The following is a 20184-nucleotide window of genomic DNA, read 5'->3' on the forward strand; positions in this document are numbered from 1 at the left end:
ATGGGTGACTTTTGCCGTTTTTTTTCAGCAATAATAATATTCCACAATAAAAACACACTAAAATACAAAAAACAAATGGGTATACAAGGCTAGAAGATACATAAACAACCAGGACGTTTCGGGCCAATTACATGCCCATTCTCAACTGGAACGGAAGCTAAAAAATGTAAAAATTAAAACGAGAAAATGAGCATACAACTGACCGAGGTAAGAATCAGTGCAGACCTACCTCAGTCAGTTGCATGCTCATTTTCTTATTTTAATTTTCACATTTTTTAGCTCCTGTTCCAGTTGAGAATGGGCATGTAATTGGCCCGAAACGTCCTGGTTGTTTATGTATCTTCTAGCCTTGTATACCCATTTGTTTTTTTTGTATTGTAGTGTGTTTTTATTGTTGTCTGCATTCGGGCTATTGTGTCTCTCGCTCTCTTAATATTCCACATATCGATGGTGGAACTACCAAACCACGTATCTCGTTTGCGGTGTCTAAAAATCTCCGCTCTCATTTTATTTTTCTGGAGGAGAACAATTCAATATCACTCCTTGAAGTTTTTACAGAATTTTCTTCGCACTGAGAAGAAAAATCACGGAAGTTTTCAAGAATTGACGTTGAGTACTTTCCCATTTAAAAATTAAAGTATGCCAGGAAGTCTGCGACGTCGCAAACCGAGATACGTGGTTTGATAGTTTCACCGTCGATATATATTATTTCCCAGGTGAGCGTGATTTGAAATAGCATGCATACATACAATGAAGTAGAACATAAACATGATATAAAAATGTTTATCCATGCTTATCACGTAAACTACTAAAATTAAAAATAACATAAAAATCAAATGATTACTCAAACTTGAAAAAAAGAAGTTGATTATTTTGCGATAATATATTTTAAAAATCGGGGTAATACTGTTCAGAGGCCAGACTCGAGGTTATTAAAAGAGATAGACTAATTTTCTTCGGTGGACTTTGGACCTTCCTGGACCTTCTTTGGACCTTCCAGGACCTTCTCTGGACCTTTCAGGACGTTCCTTGGGCACTTCAAATCATCACCGACGTTCAGGCCAAGTTGGACTACGTCCGCTTTGTCCTCGATACTTTCTGGTTTCAGCATGTCACCGAACAATTCCTCGTCCATTCCAGCCCAGGTCAAAACTGCATTGTACATGGCGTTCAAAACTGCATTTGCACCCTCCTCGATAAGCTCCATTTGATAGTCGTATGCGTTTGTGAGTTCGCGAACTCGTCTCGAAAAGTATCTTTTTCTGTCTGCAACCACTCCTGAGGTGAATTCCGGTATGGGCAGGAGCCGGTCTTTTCTTTTGCGTCTGTCCACCAGTAACTGGGAAACCCCCGTAAATATTGTCATGGTCAACGAAAACAGGACATAAGAAAAAAGTCACTCTTTTTTCTCAAAATTCGAAATACGCAGCATCTGGGAATGGGTCATTTAACCATAAACGAAGCATACCTGAAGCTCACACTGAAAAAAAAATCTCGTTGTATATACTAAGAAACGGGTAAAATTACCAAGAATTCAGGGTTCTATTTGATCCCAGTTTTTTCTTGGTAAAATTATCATTTATGGAATTGGTAATTTTACCGAGATATCTAGGTAAAATTATTGAACTTTCTCAGTAATTTTACTGGACCTTGGTAAAAACGCCAATATTTTTTATCGACTGTGGTAGAATTACCGAGATAAAGTGGCAAAGTTACCGGGAATTGATGACCAATAAAAGTGGTATTCTTACCTGAAAAAAACAGTAAAAAAACCGGTTTGTAGGTAAGCTTACCAGTCTATTTTGGTAAAATTACCAATAATTGGTAAAAAAAAGTGAGATGGTAAAAGCACCGACGGACCTTGGTAAAAACGCCGAGAATTTTTTTTCAGTGCAAAAAGTTTGAAAATTTTATAAATTATGTAGGAGGATAATAAAAAGAGTCCTCATGACCTGTTGTGGGGGGACCGAGTTTTGTGACGGTTAGGCGTCGTAGAGCGCCAGAGAGCGCTGTGAGAGTGACTCTCATGTATGTTTGTGATAAAAAGAGTAATTTCACAATTTTCTATTCATCAAAATGAGCTAAACCCACCCCTCTCTCAGATAAAATTTCCGGCAGTTAATGACTCCATGATCTTGATTACTATCTTTTAAAAGTAGTTTTCACTTTTAGGCCTACGTGGATATTTCAATGGGTACTCAGAACGGAGGATGGATCGACCGAAACTTTAAAACGACAGTCGATCGATTTGAACCGATCGACACCGATTCCATCGACAAATTAATAAAAACTCGCTATCTCAGAACTCAGAGCTGAGGGTATGGATTTGATCGACACGAATCGATCGAAAAATAGAAACGCGTACCGATCGACAAAATTCGATCAATTCATATAAATCTTGAAATAATTACGGATTTGTCAGTCGATTCACGAGGTTGTCGATCGATTCAAGGTTGTCAATCGAATTGGTGTCGATTGAATCACGTCGATCGATTCACTTTTATAATTCTCGACCAAATTATGTCGATAGAATCTACGCCGTTTTTTTAATATAATATGCCGATGAAATCGGTGTCGATCGATTCACGGTTTTAATTCTCGATCGATTCATATGTCGATAGAATCAATACCGTCCCTGAAAACCGTGTTTTTGTTTCAACGGATCGACCACTTCCATAATAACTGAATTTCAGTTCCGTGAATCCAGGATTCAGATCTATGGACTGACGGCTCAGTTATACGAACTAAAAAGCTTCGGCTCAGATGGAACATGTTCTATATCGCCTGAAACTTTTCCAGCTCGGCCAACTGAGACTATAGTTCGTTGACCTGGACATTTGGTTCACCGAACTGAAGTTTAGCTCTGTAAACTGAAACGGTTGGTTTTCCGAGCTAAAGGTTTAGTTCTCTGAACCAAGAAACGCGTTCTGTAGCATTCGATGTGCTTTTTTCCATTTGGAAGGATACTATTATTGCTTGTTACCGGAGAAATGACTTCGGTCTCAAGATGCGGAGAAACGGTTTTCATATCGTATTCGTCAGAGCCCATCCAATCCCGAAGTTTAGCATCAGCGGGTGGTATCTGAATGATGAACTTCCTGAAGCCTCGGTACTGGTCGCAGAGTCCCGCACGGATTTTGTTTTTAGCCCTCTCAATTTCAGAGCTCAAATAGAGCTCGTGGATCAACCAAAGATTACTCGCTGTACAAGAAAGAAAGAAAGAAAAAAAAATTGTTTTACGTTGAAATTCAAATTCATATTACTTGTTAGAAATAAGTTTGAAGAGTGATTTATCTCGGTGCTAACTGGCAGACAAATATGAAATTTCAGCATATTCTATTATTTATATATTTTGAAGTGGAGCAGATTTATCTAAAAGGGGCTGATAAAGGCACTAGAAAATGTTTCATGTGCATTGGCGGATACAGCAAATTGGCAACATTGTCTTTCCTCTATTTAAACCTATTAAAATGTATCGATTCTTGGAGGGGCCAGGTGCTCCGACAAAAATCGATTATTTAGCATAGGTTTAAATGGAGAAAATCCGGTTTTGCCAACTTGCTGGATCCGCCTCTGTTCATGTGTTAAGAGAGGAATGGAAATCGACGTAAAACTACCAGACCAGGTATCTTGTTTGCGGCGTTTAAAAATTTCCGCTTCCGCTTTTATTTTTTTTTTAGGGAGAACAATTCAACATCATTTCTTGAGGATTTCGCAGAGTACTTTTCGCTTAGAGAAGAAAAAAGAATTGGCGTTGAGTAGTTTTCCATTTAAAAAATAAAGTATGACAGGATGTCTGCAACTTCGGAAACGGAGATACGTGTCTGAATTAAATAGTAAATGATCGCTCTTCATGGTGTTACGAGTGGATGGGGAGAGTGACAACTATTGTGAGTGCGATAGAGTGTGATTTCCTGCGTTTTTTGGCATAAAAACGAGCTCTGTGACTACTTATTTTTGCAAAAGTTATGCATATTTAAATGTTATGACTCTAAAAAGGGGCAACGTCGATTCCCTGCGATGTTTGCCTGACAGCAGCCAAATGTATGTACGGTATGCACAGTTACTTTAGAATGGAGATTTTGCGTGAGTGAGGGATTTGCGATTTGACCATTGATTCTTATGTAAAAGTTCGCGAGAAACACGATGGTGCCACTGGTTTTCTCTGAAATCATTTCCCAAGCTCAAAAAAAGCTCTCAAGTTGCCTACCCTGAAAGTCCACCTCTACTTCAAAACAAACTCTCCATGCAAAAATTGGGAGCAAATACATTAGCAGGGTTGCCGTGTTTTCAGTTTTGGAGTCCCCAAATAAAGTGGCAACCCTGCTAATGTATTTGCTCCCTATCTTTGCATGGAGAGTTTGTTTTGATGTAGAGGTGAACTCTCAGGATAGCGTGGGATATCCCCTCAATTTTGGCCTCTACTTGAGAGCTTTTTTTGAGCTTGAGAGTTGATTTCAGAAAAAACTAGTGGCACTATCGTGTTTCTTGCGAACTTTTACATAAGAATCAATGGTCAAATCGCAAATCCCTCACACATGCAACATCTCCATCAATAAGGATAGTCATTGGTTTCTCGGTAGTAAAACATTTTGTGAGTAAACAGCTGAAAAAAATGTAGAATGGAGTTACGGCGTTTTTTTGGAGGACGGCAGAATTAGAATATAAATTGTTACCAGTGGCGTGGCGTGCTTTGCGATATATCGATTGTTATGCCATTTAAACCTATGGAAAAGGATCGATAAACAGGGTGTTCGCAGCGAACACCTTTATAATCGATTCTTTACCATAGGTTTAAATGGCATAACAATCGATATATCGCAATTCACGCCACGCCACTGATTGTTACTTACGCTGATGCATGGAGGATGTAGTCTGTATTTTTTCAAGTATCTCTTTTTCCTTAGGTTCTGTCCGTTCCAAATTCTTATCAAGAACGGTCCCGATGGAGGTCCCAGTGTTTTCAATCGACTTAATCATTGGCTCAGCCGCATCGACTGCCGCACCTTGACTCGCAGTCCCATACTGTTGGAAAACAAATTTGACCTTCATCAAGAAAAATATGTCAGCTAAAAAAATTAGACCCGCCTGTGCAAATATCCTCAAAGCAGGATTAGTTACATCCAGGCGTTGTCTTCCCAGAAATGAGAGCGCCTTCATTTTTCCGAATATGAATATACGAGTATAAATATTAGAGCCTAACAGAGCGGAGCAGCGGCGTGCTACCGGCGCGAGAGGCTCACTGGCGCCTACAAACCTAAGTGGATACTTCACGCGTTGCACAATGCTTGAAGTATCCACTTAGGTTTGTAGGCGCCAATGCGCGTCTTACGCTGGCCGCCCGCCCGCCGTGCGGCGGCGCCTGAAGCAACTATTTCACAACAGAGGTGTTGCACAGTATTATACGAAATTGAACATATTAAGAATGACAGGCATCCTTTAAAAGTACAGATCTTTCCTCGCAAAATAAATCAAGATACTTATCGTACACAGGAAAAATCTAAGAGCCTTTAGCTGAGGCAAATATAGAGGTTCATTCGGTTCAGGTATAACAAGGCGGGAATTTCTTGAAAGATAATTAGGTCCTGTTACACCAAAGAGGTGTAGAGAGTTTTATTGAATTTTGTCTCATGGAATTGACGCTTCCCCATTTTTACCAAAATTCTCAACTATATATTATTCTCCGTTGGACCAAACAGACAAAACAAAAAAAACAAGCAAACTCTCATTCTTCCAGGACATTATACATTTTCATCCAAAAACGTCGTGAGCAATTGTCGTTTGTATTTACATGTGGGCCAATTAATTTGGGGTCTCAACTGGCACGTGGACCAAAACTTCCGTGCCGAAAAAACGCGTGGACGTAAATTACTGGAAAAAACATGTGCGCGGACAAAAAAGCGTTGATGAAATATCCTATGACCGCCGTAAGTGCAAAAATTGAGTTTTGAGATAACGAGCTCAGAAACCTCTGAGCGGCAAATTGTATTGAAAAAAGTCTCCGTTTTTTGTTAAACTGCCACCAATCATCCAAAAGATTCTTAGAAATCGCACATGCGATTAAAAATTCACGAATTTCATTTCAAACACTTTGAAATGGCATTTTTAATTTTTATGTTAGGCTAATGTTAGGCAAAGACAACCACAAGTGCTATCTTCTACATGCTTTTGTGACTGCGTTCTGAACACACAACAAACACATTTTCAGGTTAGAAATTGGCAGAGAAGGGCGGAACTTCACTTGAAAGCACTATTTTCATTGGCTCTCTGGAGAATCAAGGATACGTTCGGCTGTTTTGTCTGAGACTACGTCATTTTTTGCGCACTCTCGGCTTTCTTATATGTCTCGTTTCCATAAGGTTAGGAAGAATCAGAGTTCTTTATCCTCAAAATCTCGTATTTAATCAACTCATCGATCAGTATTCCAATGAAGCGGCAATTAGTTCGGGTTACAAATACTCATCCAGAACTCGGACGGCAGGTAGCGCGTTTTCGCTCAAGATCCGAGAACTTGTCCCGCGGCGGTTGGATTTCCCCTCCGAAACTCATTAGCAAAGCCGCTGCTTCGGGTTCGAAGTATTCGAACTTACAGAAAAAGACGCTGGTATTCAATCCCCTCATATGAGCGGATACCAAATGGCCCGGCTTTTGAATCAGATCTCGGATCGGATTTAAAACCGTGGCCGCCGCTTATTAACTCAAGTCGACGCCTGTATGATACTTCCACCACGACATGCGCTCTTTCAGTGCGTAGACCTCCCCTCCCCGGCCCCGCCGTCTTGTTGCCCTGCACCCTTCCGCCGATTCTGCGTTGCACGGCACCCTTGCAGCTTGCACCTTTCTCTTTCGCTCTGGCTAACCAGGTATCACACCCGCGCCGCGCGGGGGAGCAGTGGATATAATAAATACTTGGCAAAACTTCCAAACCACATGTATCGCAGACTTTCCGTCATACTTTATTATTTATTTGGAAAACTACTTGGCAATACTTAAAAACTGTCGTGATTTTTCTTCCCTGTGAGAGGAAATTTGTGTGAAAATTTGAAAAAATTGTCGACTTCTTCTCCTTTGAAAAAATCAAATAGGAGCGGCGATTTTTAAACTCTGAAAACGAGATGCGTGGTTTGGGAGTTTCACCATCGATACGTTATTCTCTAAATAGAGAACTACCCAACATCGATCGATTCTTAAATATTTCAGTGATCTTTCTTCTTTGTGCGAGGCGAATTCTTAGACTAATTCAAGGAATAATGTTGTCATTCTTCTGAATAATTATTCTCCTTCAAAAAATGAAACAGGAGCGAAGATTTTTGAAACCGCCAATGGGATGGATACGTGATTTGGAAGTTTCACCGCCTATATTAGCCATGTTTCTTGGCGCTTCCAACAGTTCCTTAATCCTCGGCTCATTAGAGCCTTAATCTTAAAAAAAAAAAATCATTTCTCATTCTTTCCAAAAAGTCATTGCACAGTGTCAAACTTATGAAAAGAAATTTTCAAAAAAATAAAAAAAAATAAAAAAAAAATAATCATCGAGTGACGCATGTGAGAATGAATATATTCTTTTTTCCCTACTACTTCAAATGGATTAAATTTTGCAATAACGAGCCACTATCTCCGGCTCTCCCACAAAAGCACATATCTGCATAGGGAAACCAATGGCATGAATGCTGTTTCTAAAATGGACCAGAAATAGTGGTTCCTTTTCGAAAAAGGTAATCCAATCTGCGCTTTAGTCCCGTCCCTCATCCGTCCCTACCGAACACAGTTAGTCCCATGCAACCAACCAATTTTTGAGACCAACAAATTCGGGATGCCCTGGCCGGGAATCGAACCCGGAACCTCCCGATCATAGAGAGGTAGCGCCACAACCACTTCACTATAGGAGGCCGACTCGTGATTGTCGTAATTGTTTTTCATGTCATCTAATTTTGGAGAATTTCTTTGTGTGTAAAATCCCTAAACGATTACAAGTTATAACATTAACAAGTACCTGAAGTGTGCAGAATGCAGCCTTTTGAACTAATAAACTGTAGAAACATCGGTTACTTTCCTAAATTTTGTCTCATTTTTTCCCCTCTTTTTTTAAAAAAATTCGGAAGAGGGAACATTTCCGGTATAATTATTACTCACGGGCAAAGTCAGTAATACACACTACGAGGAGGAACCCAAAACAACCGGAATTTTGCTGTAACTTGAGAACGATGGAAAATTTTCGGGTTCCACCGCAAGGAGGTGTAACTAGGAGCTAGGAAGAGTCCCTGGGTCAAATTTAAACGTCGTAGCATAATTTCTTTTATTTTGACGAGACTTGGTTCAAGGGATTGTCTGGCGAGTTGGTCGTTCTTGAAGATGGGTCAATTTCAGTAACATCACCTAGCGCTCAAGTTTTTCTCTCTTACTCGATGAAAACACGACTTTCTCTGTTAACCTTTTGAAGTGCTGCTTCTGGAGGACAAATCATATCAAGAACTTTAAAGTGTAAGTACGGGTTTTTGCTTTAAAAATGGTGCTGTATCACCCAAAACCCCTGTATGGCTCCAAACAACCATCGCCATTTGATAGAACCAATCCCGATGCAAGTAATGAAAAAAAAAATGCATTTTTGTGAATGAGGCTGGTTATAGATCATTCAATTTACTAGCGAATATCATTTGAATGTCATGCAGAAATATTCAAAACATTGCTGTGAAAAATTTGGGCATAAAACCCGTTGTTCCCGCATTGATTTCCCATTTAGCGTTCTATCCGGTGACTATCGCTGGGCGTTCAGCCGAAGTTCGAATAATAAATCACTCTCTCAAAGAAAGAGAAAAATTTATTCACTTATATCATGAGTGGAACATGTTCCCTGCAAGATTCACTTCAAAAATTGACAGAGTTAATTGCGCATTGTCCATTTGCCCATGAAAATCACCCATCTTCCAAAACGGCGAACTCGCCAGACAACCCCTTAATTCAAGTCTCGCCAAAGTAAAAGAAAATGTGCTGCGACGTTAAAATTTGGCCCAGTAGCTCTTCATAGCTTCTAGTTACACCTTTTAGCGGTAGAACCCGGATATTTTCCACCGTTGCCAAGTTAAAGCAAAATTTCGGTTTTTTGGGTTCCTCCTCGTAACTTGCTTGAATAAAACAAAACAAAACTTAAAAAATTAATCAACATTAAGAAACGACCTGACAATACTTGACGTGCTTATGACGCCAAACTTCTGCATTGAATGAAGTGTTCTATTCCAAGGTCTCAAAGATGCGTTTATCTACACTTTCTGGAACTATGTTTGTTACTGACATTATCAGGGGCTTGATGCAAACAAAGTTTAGGTTCCATAATTGCTTCATTTCCTCAGCTAAGGGCTGATATTTTGCCGTTTTCTTTTGATATTTCTGCTTCTAGATATGATTATTAGGGATGCTAAGACGGTTATGTGAGCAGAGCGATCTCGCTTATCAACAAGCACTATGTCCGGCCTGTTAGCTAAGATGGTTTTCTGCCCTGCTAAGGAAGAACGCCGTATGAACATTCGAGAGTTGCCAAACTTCCTTCGATTAAACGTTTATTTTGAAAGAAAGGTAATAATGATTTGTCCTTCAAAATTTCAGAATCTTCAGGTAAAATTGCGAACAAAATTATATGAAAATTTAGAAGAAAAATATTCATATGTTTACCAAGAAATTCGTGTTTTTTAAAGGATATTTGGCAACGCCTGAAGGTTCATACGGCGTTCTTCCTTAGCATGGCAGTTTTGTCAGTTGTGGTTTCAGAGTTCTCTCATTTATTATTAATATTATTAATCCATTTTGTTTTTAAATTTGAGGTATGTACCTATCCTTTCACCGCCAGGATTAAAAGAGAGCTCTCAAACCACGTATCTTACTTTATGCGACGCAGCCAACTTCCAGCCATACTTTATCTTTTAAATGGAAAACTACTCAACACTAATGTTTAAATACTGCCATGATTTCTCTTCCAAGTGCGAAGAAAACATGAGCTAATCAGGGAATGATATTGATTTTTTTCATTTTGAAATGTAAAATAGTAGCAAAGATTTCAAAACATCCCAAACGAGCTGCGTTGTTTGGGAGCTTCATTGTCGATTTACTGGCTCTTTAAGTTTTCCAACACTTTACAAATTTTCCAGGTTTTTCAATCTAAAATTCCCTGTCTTTTCTATATCTTTCCAACCAACGTTTTATTTTTCGGCATGATTTCTCATGTATCTGCTAATCTGCTTTACACAAACACGTTTTAGTGTCAAGCCTTGTGAATTCCAAAAAACCCAAAAATCAAAACTTCGAGGGCAGAAGTTACCCTTTACGATGATATTCCTGATCCGCAAATAGAAAGACAGGAATTGTAAAAAGAGAATTTTCCCGCGAGCTTCCATAGTTTTTAAACTAAGACTCCTGGGAAATTGTATCAGTGGCGTGGCGTGAATTGCGATGTATCGATTGCTCTGCCATTTAAACATATGGTAAAGAATCGATTATTAAGGTGTTCGCTGCGAACACCCTATTTATCGATCTTTTTCCATAGGTTCAAATGGCATAACAATCGATTTATAGCAAAGCACGCCACGCCACTGAATTGTATAATTTCTGAAAAAATGGAAAAGTCGGGAGAGTTTAATTTTCAAAAACCTTAAAATATTATGGGAAATTCAAGGATTACCTAAACCCAGGAAAACCTGTCATCCTGTTGAAACCCATCCCAAATCCAAGAAAACGACTTTGACAACCGCATCATCATCATCACCATCGGACATTACAAATCATGAGTGCGACTGGACGCATAACCTCTTTGTCCCATAAGCAACTGCCCGATAAATGCACCTCGATGAATGCATACATAAAGCCGCTTTCACAGCCCAGCCCCATGCTCTCCGACGACCAATCGCATATGCAGCTCGATGAATTTGTTTTGTAATTCAGGAATAATAATACAATCAACCATTAAATTGCGATAATTCGAAGTGAATCATCCGTCCTGGGACTGCTACCTTGGAAAAAAGATGACTCGTGTTTCGCTCCTATTTTCTCTTCCTCCAATAAAAAATCTTTCGCTTGAAATTTATGTTAAGCGGCAAGCGTACTTCGATGCGCTTTACAAAAATGTTGAGTTGCATTATGTGTCGCTTGTCGCACGTGTCAATTCTAATTTAAATCTACAGTACCTTCATCGGCAAAATTGCCCTGTGACATGTATCCTATCTTAAATCACAAATTCTTAACTTTTATGTTGGTAAGGCGAATACACTTTTCGTAGAGGCGTAATCCTGGGCAGATTGGTAGATTTGGCAGTTTGCCTACAGTCATTGGTATAGGCAACACAAGCTCCCCCGTGGCTGAATAGTGGTATCACTGTGAAATGTCCTGCTTCCTCGCTGTTCGCACAAAAGCCGTTGATAGCGGTGACTTTAACGTCAAGTTTGTTTGCCTGCAACTTTTAGTGTGGACAGCACGAGCTCCCACGTGGTCATATTGTGGCATGAACGTATATGAAGTCGGAGCACACAAAATTATCTGTTTACCAAACGTGTAGAAGTGATGCTCATACACCGGTAGCAGTGGCAGTTTGCCTACAATTTTAGGTGTAGGCAACACGAGCTCCCCCATGGTCGAATAGTGGTATCATCGTGAAATGCCACGCTTACTCGAAACACTCATCGGCACGAGAGGTATAAGTGACTTTAACGTCCTATCAGCTCGCCTACATTCCTATTGTTGACTATTCCAGATTGTTCTTATTTATCGACTACGTTTACATACTCGTTTCTTGGGGCGAAGGTTTTTCTTTTAGTTTTCCAATTGGCCCCTGTCGAAATCTGTATTTTCGATTGGCGACCCCTGCCGGAACAGAGAGGGTCTCCGCAGGGTGGTTTTTCTTAGCGGAAGCGGGCTTCTTGTCACATTGGAATCCACCGTAGTAGAACCGTGGATTTTAGTAAGCTTTTGGATGCGGATAACTATAACTAAGTGCACTAGTACTGCACTGATATGGTAATATTACGTTTATCATCATAACAATCGCAAAATCGATAATGAATCTACTACCAAAAATTTCCTTACGATATTACGACCCTGCTTCCGTTGAATAACCGCCCAAGTGGCGGTACTCACTGAAAAATAAGAATAATTATAACGTAAATTCGTTTTTTCTTATAGGAAATCCGGCAACGTCTGAAGGCTCATACGGCGTTTTTCCGTAGCACGGAAGTATGGAGGTTTCGTGATTTTTCCAAGTTTTTTTAAGTTTAAAATATTTTTTCCCAACAAATTTTTTCATAAGTCATAAGTCCTAGAAATCCTAGTAGGAGAAACGGCATTCGCGCATTTTTTGAAGAGCAAGCAAGAAATCGAGGGCGTCAAAAGCAGATGTGAAATGATGATGCGTTTTTGAGTCGAGCCGGGAAAACAGTTCGAAATGACGAAACTGAAAAAAGAGGCGGAAAAATCGTCGAAAATCGAGGGAATTGTAGGAAAATGAGCGTTTTCTGTTCCAAGGTAAATAGTTAAACAAGAAATCAAGAAGAACCTCGTCACTATCTTGCCCGGCCCTGCAATAAGGTACAATCGAGCCTCTGAAATGACCAATAGAAAAGAAAAAAAAAGGAGAAAGCAAATGGATAAAAACAAAAACCTTTCAGGGAATGGGTGATAAGAACAGAGCACTTCTTTCATGTCTATTCTGGGATCATATCTTACTCTGTGATATAAAATAGTAAGAATAAAACCCAGCGCCGAAGGTGCGAAGCGTTGCGGAGGGGGGGGGGGGGCGGGGCGGCTAACCGCAAAGTAGTCAGGGGCGTACTCTGTAATGTATAGATACTATTTGAATTTTCAATAAGTGAAGCCGTGAAAAGCTTTCTTTTCCAGAATAAGATAAATACCATTTGCCTTAAAATCGTAAAAAAGTAGTTCTTCAGGTAAAAATCTGTCGAAAAATGAAATGAAATGTTTTAAAAATGATGGAATTTTTGAGGAAGTCAGGAACAATCAGGAGTAATTTAGGTAAATACGAAAAATCATGTCTACCAGGGAGAATGCAAAAAGCAATCAGAGAGGAAATGAAACTATGCAACATTCCCATTCTTTCCCGATGCTTGGCCTGTTAGAGCTTGACTGGCAATCTCGCAATTTAAGAGCCTCGGGAACGGATGTTAATTTTAATTTTGATGAAAGGGATGAATCAAGGAAAGGAAGGTAAAGATTTCAAGTGACGGCAGTCAGTCTCCACGTCCAAAAATTAGGTATATAAGTATATGTATGAAATGGACGTATTTCTATCAACCGGAACTACGTGCATTCAGACACGAGCCCTGAGACCCATACGAATATGTGCATAACAGGGCTCACGTCACAATGCAAATAGTTCCATTTGATAGAAATACGTCCAAATATCCTAATTCGAATGTAGGGAATAATAAAATCGAACAGAATATTTCTGGTTCCCTCTGCTTCTTTCAAGGAATTTAATTTAATTTTTATCAAGATGTTACCTTTAAAAATTCAGTGATTTAATTCTCGAAATCACCTACGATTGCATTATTCCGAATACGCGTGGAGACGTTTTGCATCTCCAGAGACGCCTTTTAATATCCACTAACTACAGTTGCTTCTGAAGCAGGCCGTTCCGATAATTTTTTGTCTCCCCGCTTTTAAGGGTTTATTGGAATTTTTTCATTCATATAGGCCTTTTTTTGTGTGTGTGTGAGGGTGAGGGAGGGTGTGTGTGAAAGTGTCTATTTTAATCACAAAATGCACCACAAAAATTTTTGATATGTTTGTCACCATCGGAGACTTTTAACAGTATTTTCAATGGATCCTGTTGAAGCGAGCCGAAACGGTAATTTCGCATCCCGTAGATTTCCAGAAGGAGAATTTTTTCTGAATGGAACAACGCTAGATTTCCTTTTATGGCGCCACGTATGCACCGATGCGCCTGAGATGCGATGGATGCTTGCATCTGTTAAAAATAATTTTGAAATTTTTTTATTTATATATTTATTCATGACTATTCAATTTTTTTTGGGAAAGGGGATTTTTAGAATTAGATTAATATTGAATACGGTGCACGTGTATCTGCAATGAACGGATGATTTGTATTCAATTGAAGCACATATCTAACAAAACGGATTGCACGAGAGTTAGTGATTTTTTATGAAGAAAGGCTATAATTTGATTTTTTCAAAGGAGAATAAGTCAACCTAATTCTTTGAACTTTTCGCTGAAATTTCCTCGCACAGGGAAGAAAAATCACGACAGTTTTGAAGTATTGCCGAGTAGTTTTCCAAATAAATAATAAAGTATAACGGGAAGTCTGCGACGTCGCAAACCGAGATATGTGGCGTGGAAGTTTTGCCAACGATTTATTATATTCACTGCGCCCCCCATAAATTCCTCAGAAGATGCAAAATTTCAAGTACCAAATTTATTGGTAAAAAATAAACTTTTCTTCGGACTTTTATTGAATTATTAACATTAAATGTATTTATTAGAGTCATTAAAACTGAAAAATCATTCATAGCCATCGAAACTTAGTCGTCCGTGCCTCCTTGACGTTTGACTTTTCAACTCGTGATTCTCTTACCATAACGGTACGAAAAAAGCACGAGAGTTGCGGAGACGGAGGATTTTTTCTTTCTCAGATTCATAAAAGAAGAGGAAACAGGAGTCCGGCCGGATCCGGAGGCGCGGCGCGGGTGTGATACCTGGTCAGCCAGGCCAGAGCCAAAGAGAAAGGTGCAAGGGTGCCGTGCAACGCAGAATCGGCTGGAGGGTGCAGGGCAACAAGACGGCGGGGAGGGGAGGTCCACGCATTGAAAGAGCGCGTGTCGTGGTGGAAGTATCATACAGGCGTCGACTTGAGTTAATAAGCGGCGGCCACGGTTTTAAATCCGATCCGAGATCTGATTCAAAAGCCGGGCCATTTGGTATCCGCTCAAGTGAGGGGATAGAATACCAGCGTCTTTTGCTATTAAATCAAGATCGGACACCGAAAGGCCAGGTATAAAGTTCGGAATCAATGAACTCATACAGTAGCCGGGACAACCGCTCCGAGTTCGTCGATGGAGAACCCAAAATTCGGGGAAAGGTAACTAGACCTCAATTTAAAACCCATTAGCGGCCAGTTCGCTCATCGATCGTGAACCGCGTGTTGATGCGAAAAATCGTATTGAATACCGGTTGAGGATAAAGAACTCTGGGAAGAATGGACCACTAGACAAGGCACGAATTCAAACATTCTGATACATGTTTCGTAACTAGAATTTCACGTAGAATACGATTCGCTAAACGAAAATTACTGAAACCATCTCCTAACGAAGATATTAACCTTTTTATTTCACATTGGTTACGCAGATTTTGAACTGCCCGTCACAAGAAACTCAAAGCTCTAAGTGAGTCAAATTACGCACTACGACAGTTTCAGCAAGCTTCTCAATCGAGTACTGTTCATTTCCCACCATATGTTGTTCAAATTATAAGCAATTTGCTATTGCTGAGCCAAAGCGTCAAGATTGAGGTTGCCAGATTTTTATATCGCAGAGACTGTCATGATAACGAACGTTTAGCGCGCGATGTGAATCACGCGGAGCATTGAGTATTCATGAGCGAACGGTTTGAATTCACGCATCAAGAATCATTGAATATCTTCGTAAGGAGTTGATTTCAGTAATTTTCGTTGTGCGTATCGTGTTCTACGTAAAATTTTGGTTACATGAGATGTATCAGAATGCTAAAATTCGTACCTTGTCTGGTGGTCCATTGTGTTGTTTCAGCTATTTCAGTGAATTTATCTGACAGAGATCAGACGAATTTCGAAGGGGAAACTCGATTTCAAAAATTTGAGAATTTCTCCTCTCTTGGCTATCACGGGAGTACTTTCGGAGAACTGGAGATCAGCACGAGTTTCATGATGTATCCGAACGCGTCATGAGCTATTCGCTCATGTTTTTTATCGAGAGAAGTTCGTTTTCGCGGGACGTCTTAAATGACTCTGACGCAGTTCGTGAAGGGTGGCATTTTTTTGGAAAGTGTGATGAGGCTCGGTTTAAAAATAACTTCACCATGGCAGAGAGGGAGAGAGGGAGAGAGAGATGGAGAGAGAGGGAGATTCAGGCCAGTCTTACCTTTTTTAAAAGGGGGGTGAGAGGTAAGCTTACGAATGGCTCACAATAGGGGTGCTGAACATCAAAAATTGGGCCGAAGAGGGTTCACGTAATACTTAAACGGCCCGCTTGCTGTGAGTGTGGAAGTAAATATTTTAGACGAACTACCTTGATCAATCCTCCATTGAAAATCAAAGGTTAGGTTTTTGAAAAAAAAAATGAAAATTCTAAAACTTTCTAGACTCTTATACCTCAAAATGTATTTTTTCCATATTCCATAAGGTCATATTCAATGAGGATAGCTTTCATCTATCTCTGTGTAGGGTTGATGATGAGAATACATGTGTGTATCTTCAAAGAGTTTTTACCTCAGTTGTCCAATTGAACAGATCAGATTTCGTTTCGTTCAGAATTGAAGCAATCGAAACCTAAAGTCGGTCAGATATGTTTTATTATTTCACACAATGATTTGACGGGAGCTGTTAGATCAAAAAGTTAGATAATTGCTGAGTTAGTTTATTGGGAGACAATTAGCTGCTAAGCCTATTTACGCCAAATTTCATTGAAGAAAAAATACATTTTGAGGTATATGAGTTTCGAAAGTTTTAGAATTTTCATGATTTTCAATGGAGGATTGATCAAGGTAGTTTGTCTAAAATATTCGCTTCCACACTCACAGCAAGCGGGCCGTTTAAGTACTACGTGAACCCTCTTTGGCCCACTTTTTGATGTCCAGCACCCCTCTTGTGAGCCATTCGTAAGCTTACCTCTCACCCCCTTTTTAAAAAAGGTAGGGCTGGCCTGAAACTCCCCCAGAGAGTCAAGGAACGGGACGGCGTAAAGGAATTGCGGGAAGGAATGACTGATCTTTGGAAATTCAATAGGAAAATTTTTGGCGAAAAGACACTTGTTCACGTATAAAACGCTCTCATTTTTTAAAGTATGCAACTCTGACATCCACAGACTACGAATAGTTGCATCGACGTGTGCACTTAAAAGGACGTGAAGTGACGATTGTGTTTGAGGTTAGATGCAACTATTAGTCCTTTCAGGATGTCCTCGTTGCCTACGTGAAAAATTGGAGGCGTTTTGGTTTGCTTTCTCTCACTCATAAAGATACGCGTGGAGCGCTACGATACTCAAGCGTGGTACTCAGTATAGTGTGGACCTTGCGGAGGGTGGAGACAAAACCTAGAAAAATAATCGCGTATTACGGGCTCACTTAAAAAAGTATCCATCAATCTGAGACAAGGCAGTGTAGAAAATTATGTTCACAGCCGATAACGGAACGCACTATATCCGTCACTGTAATGGAACGCATTTTTTCGCCGTTTTTTAGAATGCCATAAAATACACGATTTTTTAAAATTTTCACATTTAAATATATGAGAAGCGTTTAAAAAAGAAGAAATCAGAGGAGCTGGTAGATTCGATGAGATGTTTGAGAACACGCCTTGAATCGTGAGTTGAAAAACGCTGACTCCTCGAGTTTAAGTGTTAGAGGCTAACACAGCGGAGTGGCGTGCTGCCAGCGCAAAACTCGCGCTGGCACCTACAAACCTAAGGGGATACTTCACGCATTGCGCAATGCTTGAAGTATTCCCTTAGGTTTGTAGGCGCTGGCCGGCTATCCGCAACGCGCCACGGCCACGGCGCCTCAAGCAACTATTCCACAACAGAGGTGTTGCACAGTATCATACGAAATTGAAGGCGCTCCAACATATTAAGAATGACAATCATCCTCTAAAAGTACGAAGGTTTCCTGGGAAAATAAATCAAGATACTACGGCAAGAGCGCACTTTTTCGCCGTTTTTCAGAATGCTATAGAAACGCAACTTTTAAAATTTTCACATTTAAATGTATGAGAAGTGTTTGAAAAAGAAGAAATCAGAGGAGGTGGTAGATTTGATAAGATGTTTTACCAAAATATTGAAAACTCGCGAGCTCTTCGACATAAGATTACAAACTTTCATGAGCCGTAAAAATTTGACTATCTGCTAATAAAATGCCCGATTTAAGTGATTTCCTGCGACATAGTTACATTCTCTTGTGATGGAAACGACGAAATAGACTACATTTTGCGATAAGATATCATTTTTTCTTTCGTGTTAGAAACAACATATCGACGATGTAAGTCGGCAATCACATAACTCGTTTGCGGTGTCTGAAAATCTCCGCCTCTTTGTTATTTTTTTAGAGGAGAACAAATTGGCATCATTCTTTGAAGTTTACGCATAATTTTATTCGCACGGAGAAGAAAAATCACGGCAGTTTTAAAGAATTGCTCTTGAGTAGTTTTCGTTTAAAAAATAAAGTATGACAGGAAGTCTGCGACGTCGCAAACCGAGTTATGTGATTGCCTACTTACACCGTCGATATATGCTATTGGTTTCCCTAAGCAGGAAGGTGCTTTTGTAAAAGAGCCAGGACTAGTGGTTCCTTATTATTGCAAAGTGTAATCAAGTTACTAGGAATTTAAGTAAAGAGTATTACTTTTCAAAAAGTGCAATTACCTGCAGCACGAATAAAGTGGCAGCCACGAAAGCCACCGTTTCCTTCAACACCCACATCCTTACGGAACTTTGATGAACCGGTGATCACTAACAACTCGAGCCAGAACATCCGCTTTTAAGCCTGCTCCTGCTACATCAAGGCTGGAGATGTGCGTAAGAGTCAGTGACGCGAACGATTTTTTTTCGAATTTTTATTTTCGGATCCACCTCTATTTTTTGCCCTCCGTTTCCAGGCAAGAGGATCGACTTTCTGTCATTTGCGTTCCCGACTTCATCCCCCAAGTCTGCCGTGCTAAGGAAGAACGCCGTATGAACATTCGAGAGTTGTCAAATTTTCTCCGATGAAATGTTTATTTTTAAGGAAAATTATGAATATTTTCCTTGAAATTTTCAGAATTTTTAGATCAAATTACAAGTAAAATTATCCGAGAAATCGGAAGACAAATATTCACAAATCTCCTCGAAAGTTAGTGATTTGTCAAAGGAAATTTGGCAACGCCTGAAGGCTCATACGGCGTTTTTCCTTAGCACGGCAGAAGTGCCTGATTCATCCGTTCATCTCGTTAAAAGTTGACGGGCTAAGGAAGAACGTCGTATGGACATTCGAATGTTGCCAAATTGCCTCTCAGGAAATAATCATTTCTGAGGATGGTGATGAGCATTTTTCATCGAAATTTTCAGTCACTTTAGATCAAATCACGAGCAAAATTCTGTAGGTAATTGGGAGAAAAATGTCGAGTAGTTTTTCTAAAAATTTTGCGATTTGTCCAAGGAAATTTGGCAGCGTCTGAAGGCTCATACTGTGTTTTTCCTTAATGCTGCAGTATATCTATGTTACCTAAAGAGAGACGCGTGGAGAACAGTGGCGTGGCGTGATTTGCGATCTATCGATATTTCCCCATTTGAATCTGTGGTAAATACTCGATTATTAAGGGTACCCTGTTTATCGATATTTTTCCATGGGTTTAAATGGCCGATCAATCGATATATCGCAAAGCACGCCACGCCACTGGTAGAGAACGTCTCTCTCGGAATTGCATCGGAATATTCCATTGTTCAGATTGAGTGCTCGTCTAATGGTTTTCTGATATCAAGTTGAACTTTGCGACGTTAATATTTTGAAAATGTTTGATTCCACTATGCACTTAATACTTTAATTATTCCTGTCCCTGTTCGTCGGCAACCCCCCCCCCCCCCCCTCCACCCCCCGATGACGCGTCAGCCGTTTGTTGCACTTAGAATTATTTGGTGGTATTTTCTCTTTTTTTATGACATCATGCATTAGCTCAACCGTTGATGCGGAGGCCAAAACATTTCGAATACAGTCAACATTTTGAGCTCTAATGAGTACCAGTATAAAACTGAACACCCCCCCCCCCCTCCAGGGTCTCGTGTCAATATTTATTAGAGCTCACAATTTTGCTCCTAATTGGAATTTTTGAACTTTTTTGGCCTTGTTTTCCCCTGAAAATGTGTGCAGACCCAGCACTATTTTACCACCTTGTTCCAAGTATAATTTAATAATATTATTTTATACCTCGACGCGATTTTAATTCCTCTCAAT

At 39.9% G+C, this 20184-nt stretch overlaps 1 protein-coding gene across 1 annotated transcript; it reads right to left on the reverse strand.

The window, feature by feature from the left end:
• Positions 1–767: 767 nt before the first annotated feature.
• Positions 768–18884, reverse strand: LOC109035766 (uncharacterized). The gene is made up of 4 exons (XM_019049513.2): positions 18621–18884; positions 4854–5025; positions 2984–3201; positions 768–1339 (listed from the first exon to the last, which is right to left on the reverse strand). Exons 1-4 carry the CDS (start codon positions 18675–18677, stop codon positions 947–949), a joined length of 840 nt encoding a protein of 279 aa, XP_018905058.2. The 5' UTR covers positions 18678–18884; the 3' UTR covers positions 768–946.
• Between the last annotated feature and the right edge of the window lie 1300 nt (positions 18885–20184).

This window comes from Bemisia tabaci, chromosome 9 (genome assembly GCF_918797505.1).
Source record: "Bemisia tabaci chromosome 9, PGI_BMITA_v3".
In the NCBI taxonomy this organism is placed as follows: Eukaryota; Metazoa; Arthropoda; class Insecta; order Hemiptera; family Aleyrodidae; genus Bemisia; species Bemisia tabaci.

Bases quoted from the DNA above. Each gene is read 5' to 3' on its own strand.
- LOC109035766 (XM_019049513.2), bottom strand. From the start codon at position 18,677: ATGTGGGTGTTGAAGGAAACGGTGGCTTTCGTGGCTGCCACTTTATTC. The intron at 5,026-18,620 runs GTAATTGCACTT...GTTTTCCAACAG, and splicing joins CCACTTTATTCGTGCTGCAG to TATGGGACTGCGAGTCAAGG. The intron at 3,202-4,853 runs GTAAGTAACAAT...TTTCTTGTACAG, and splicing joins TACATCCTCCATGCATCAGC to CGAGTAATCTTTGGTTGATC.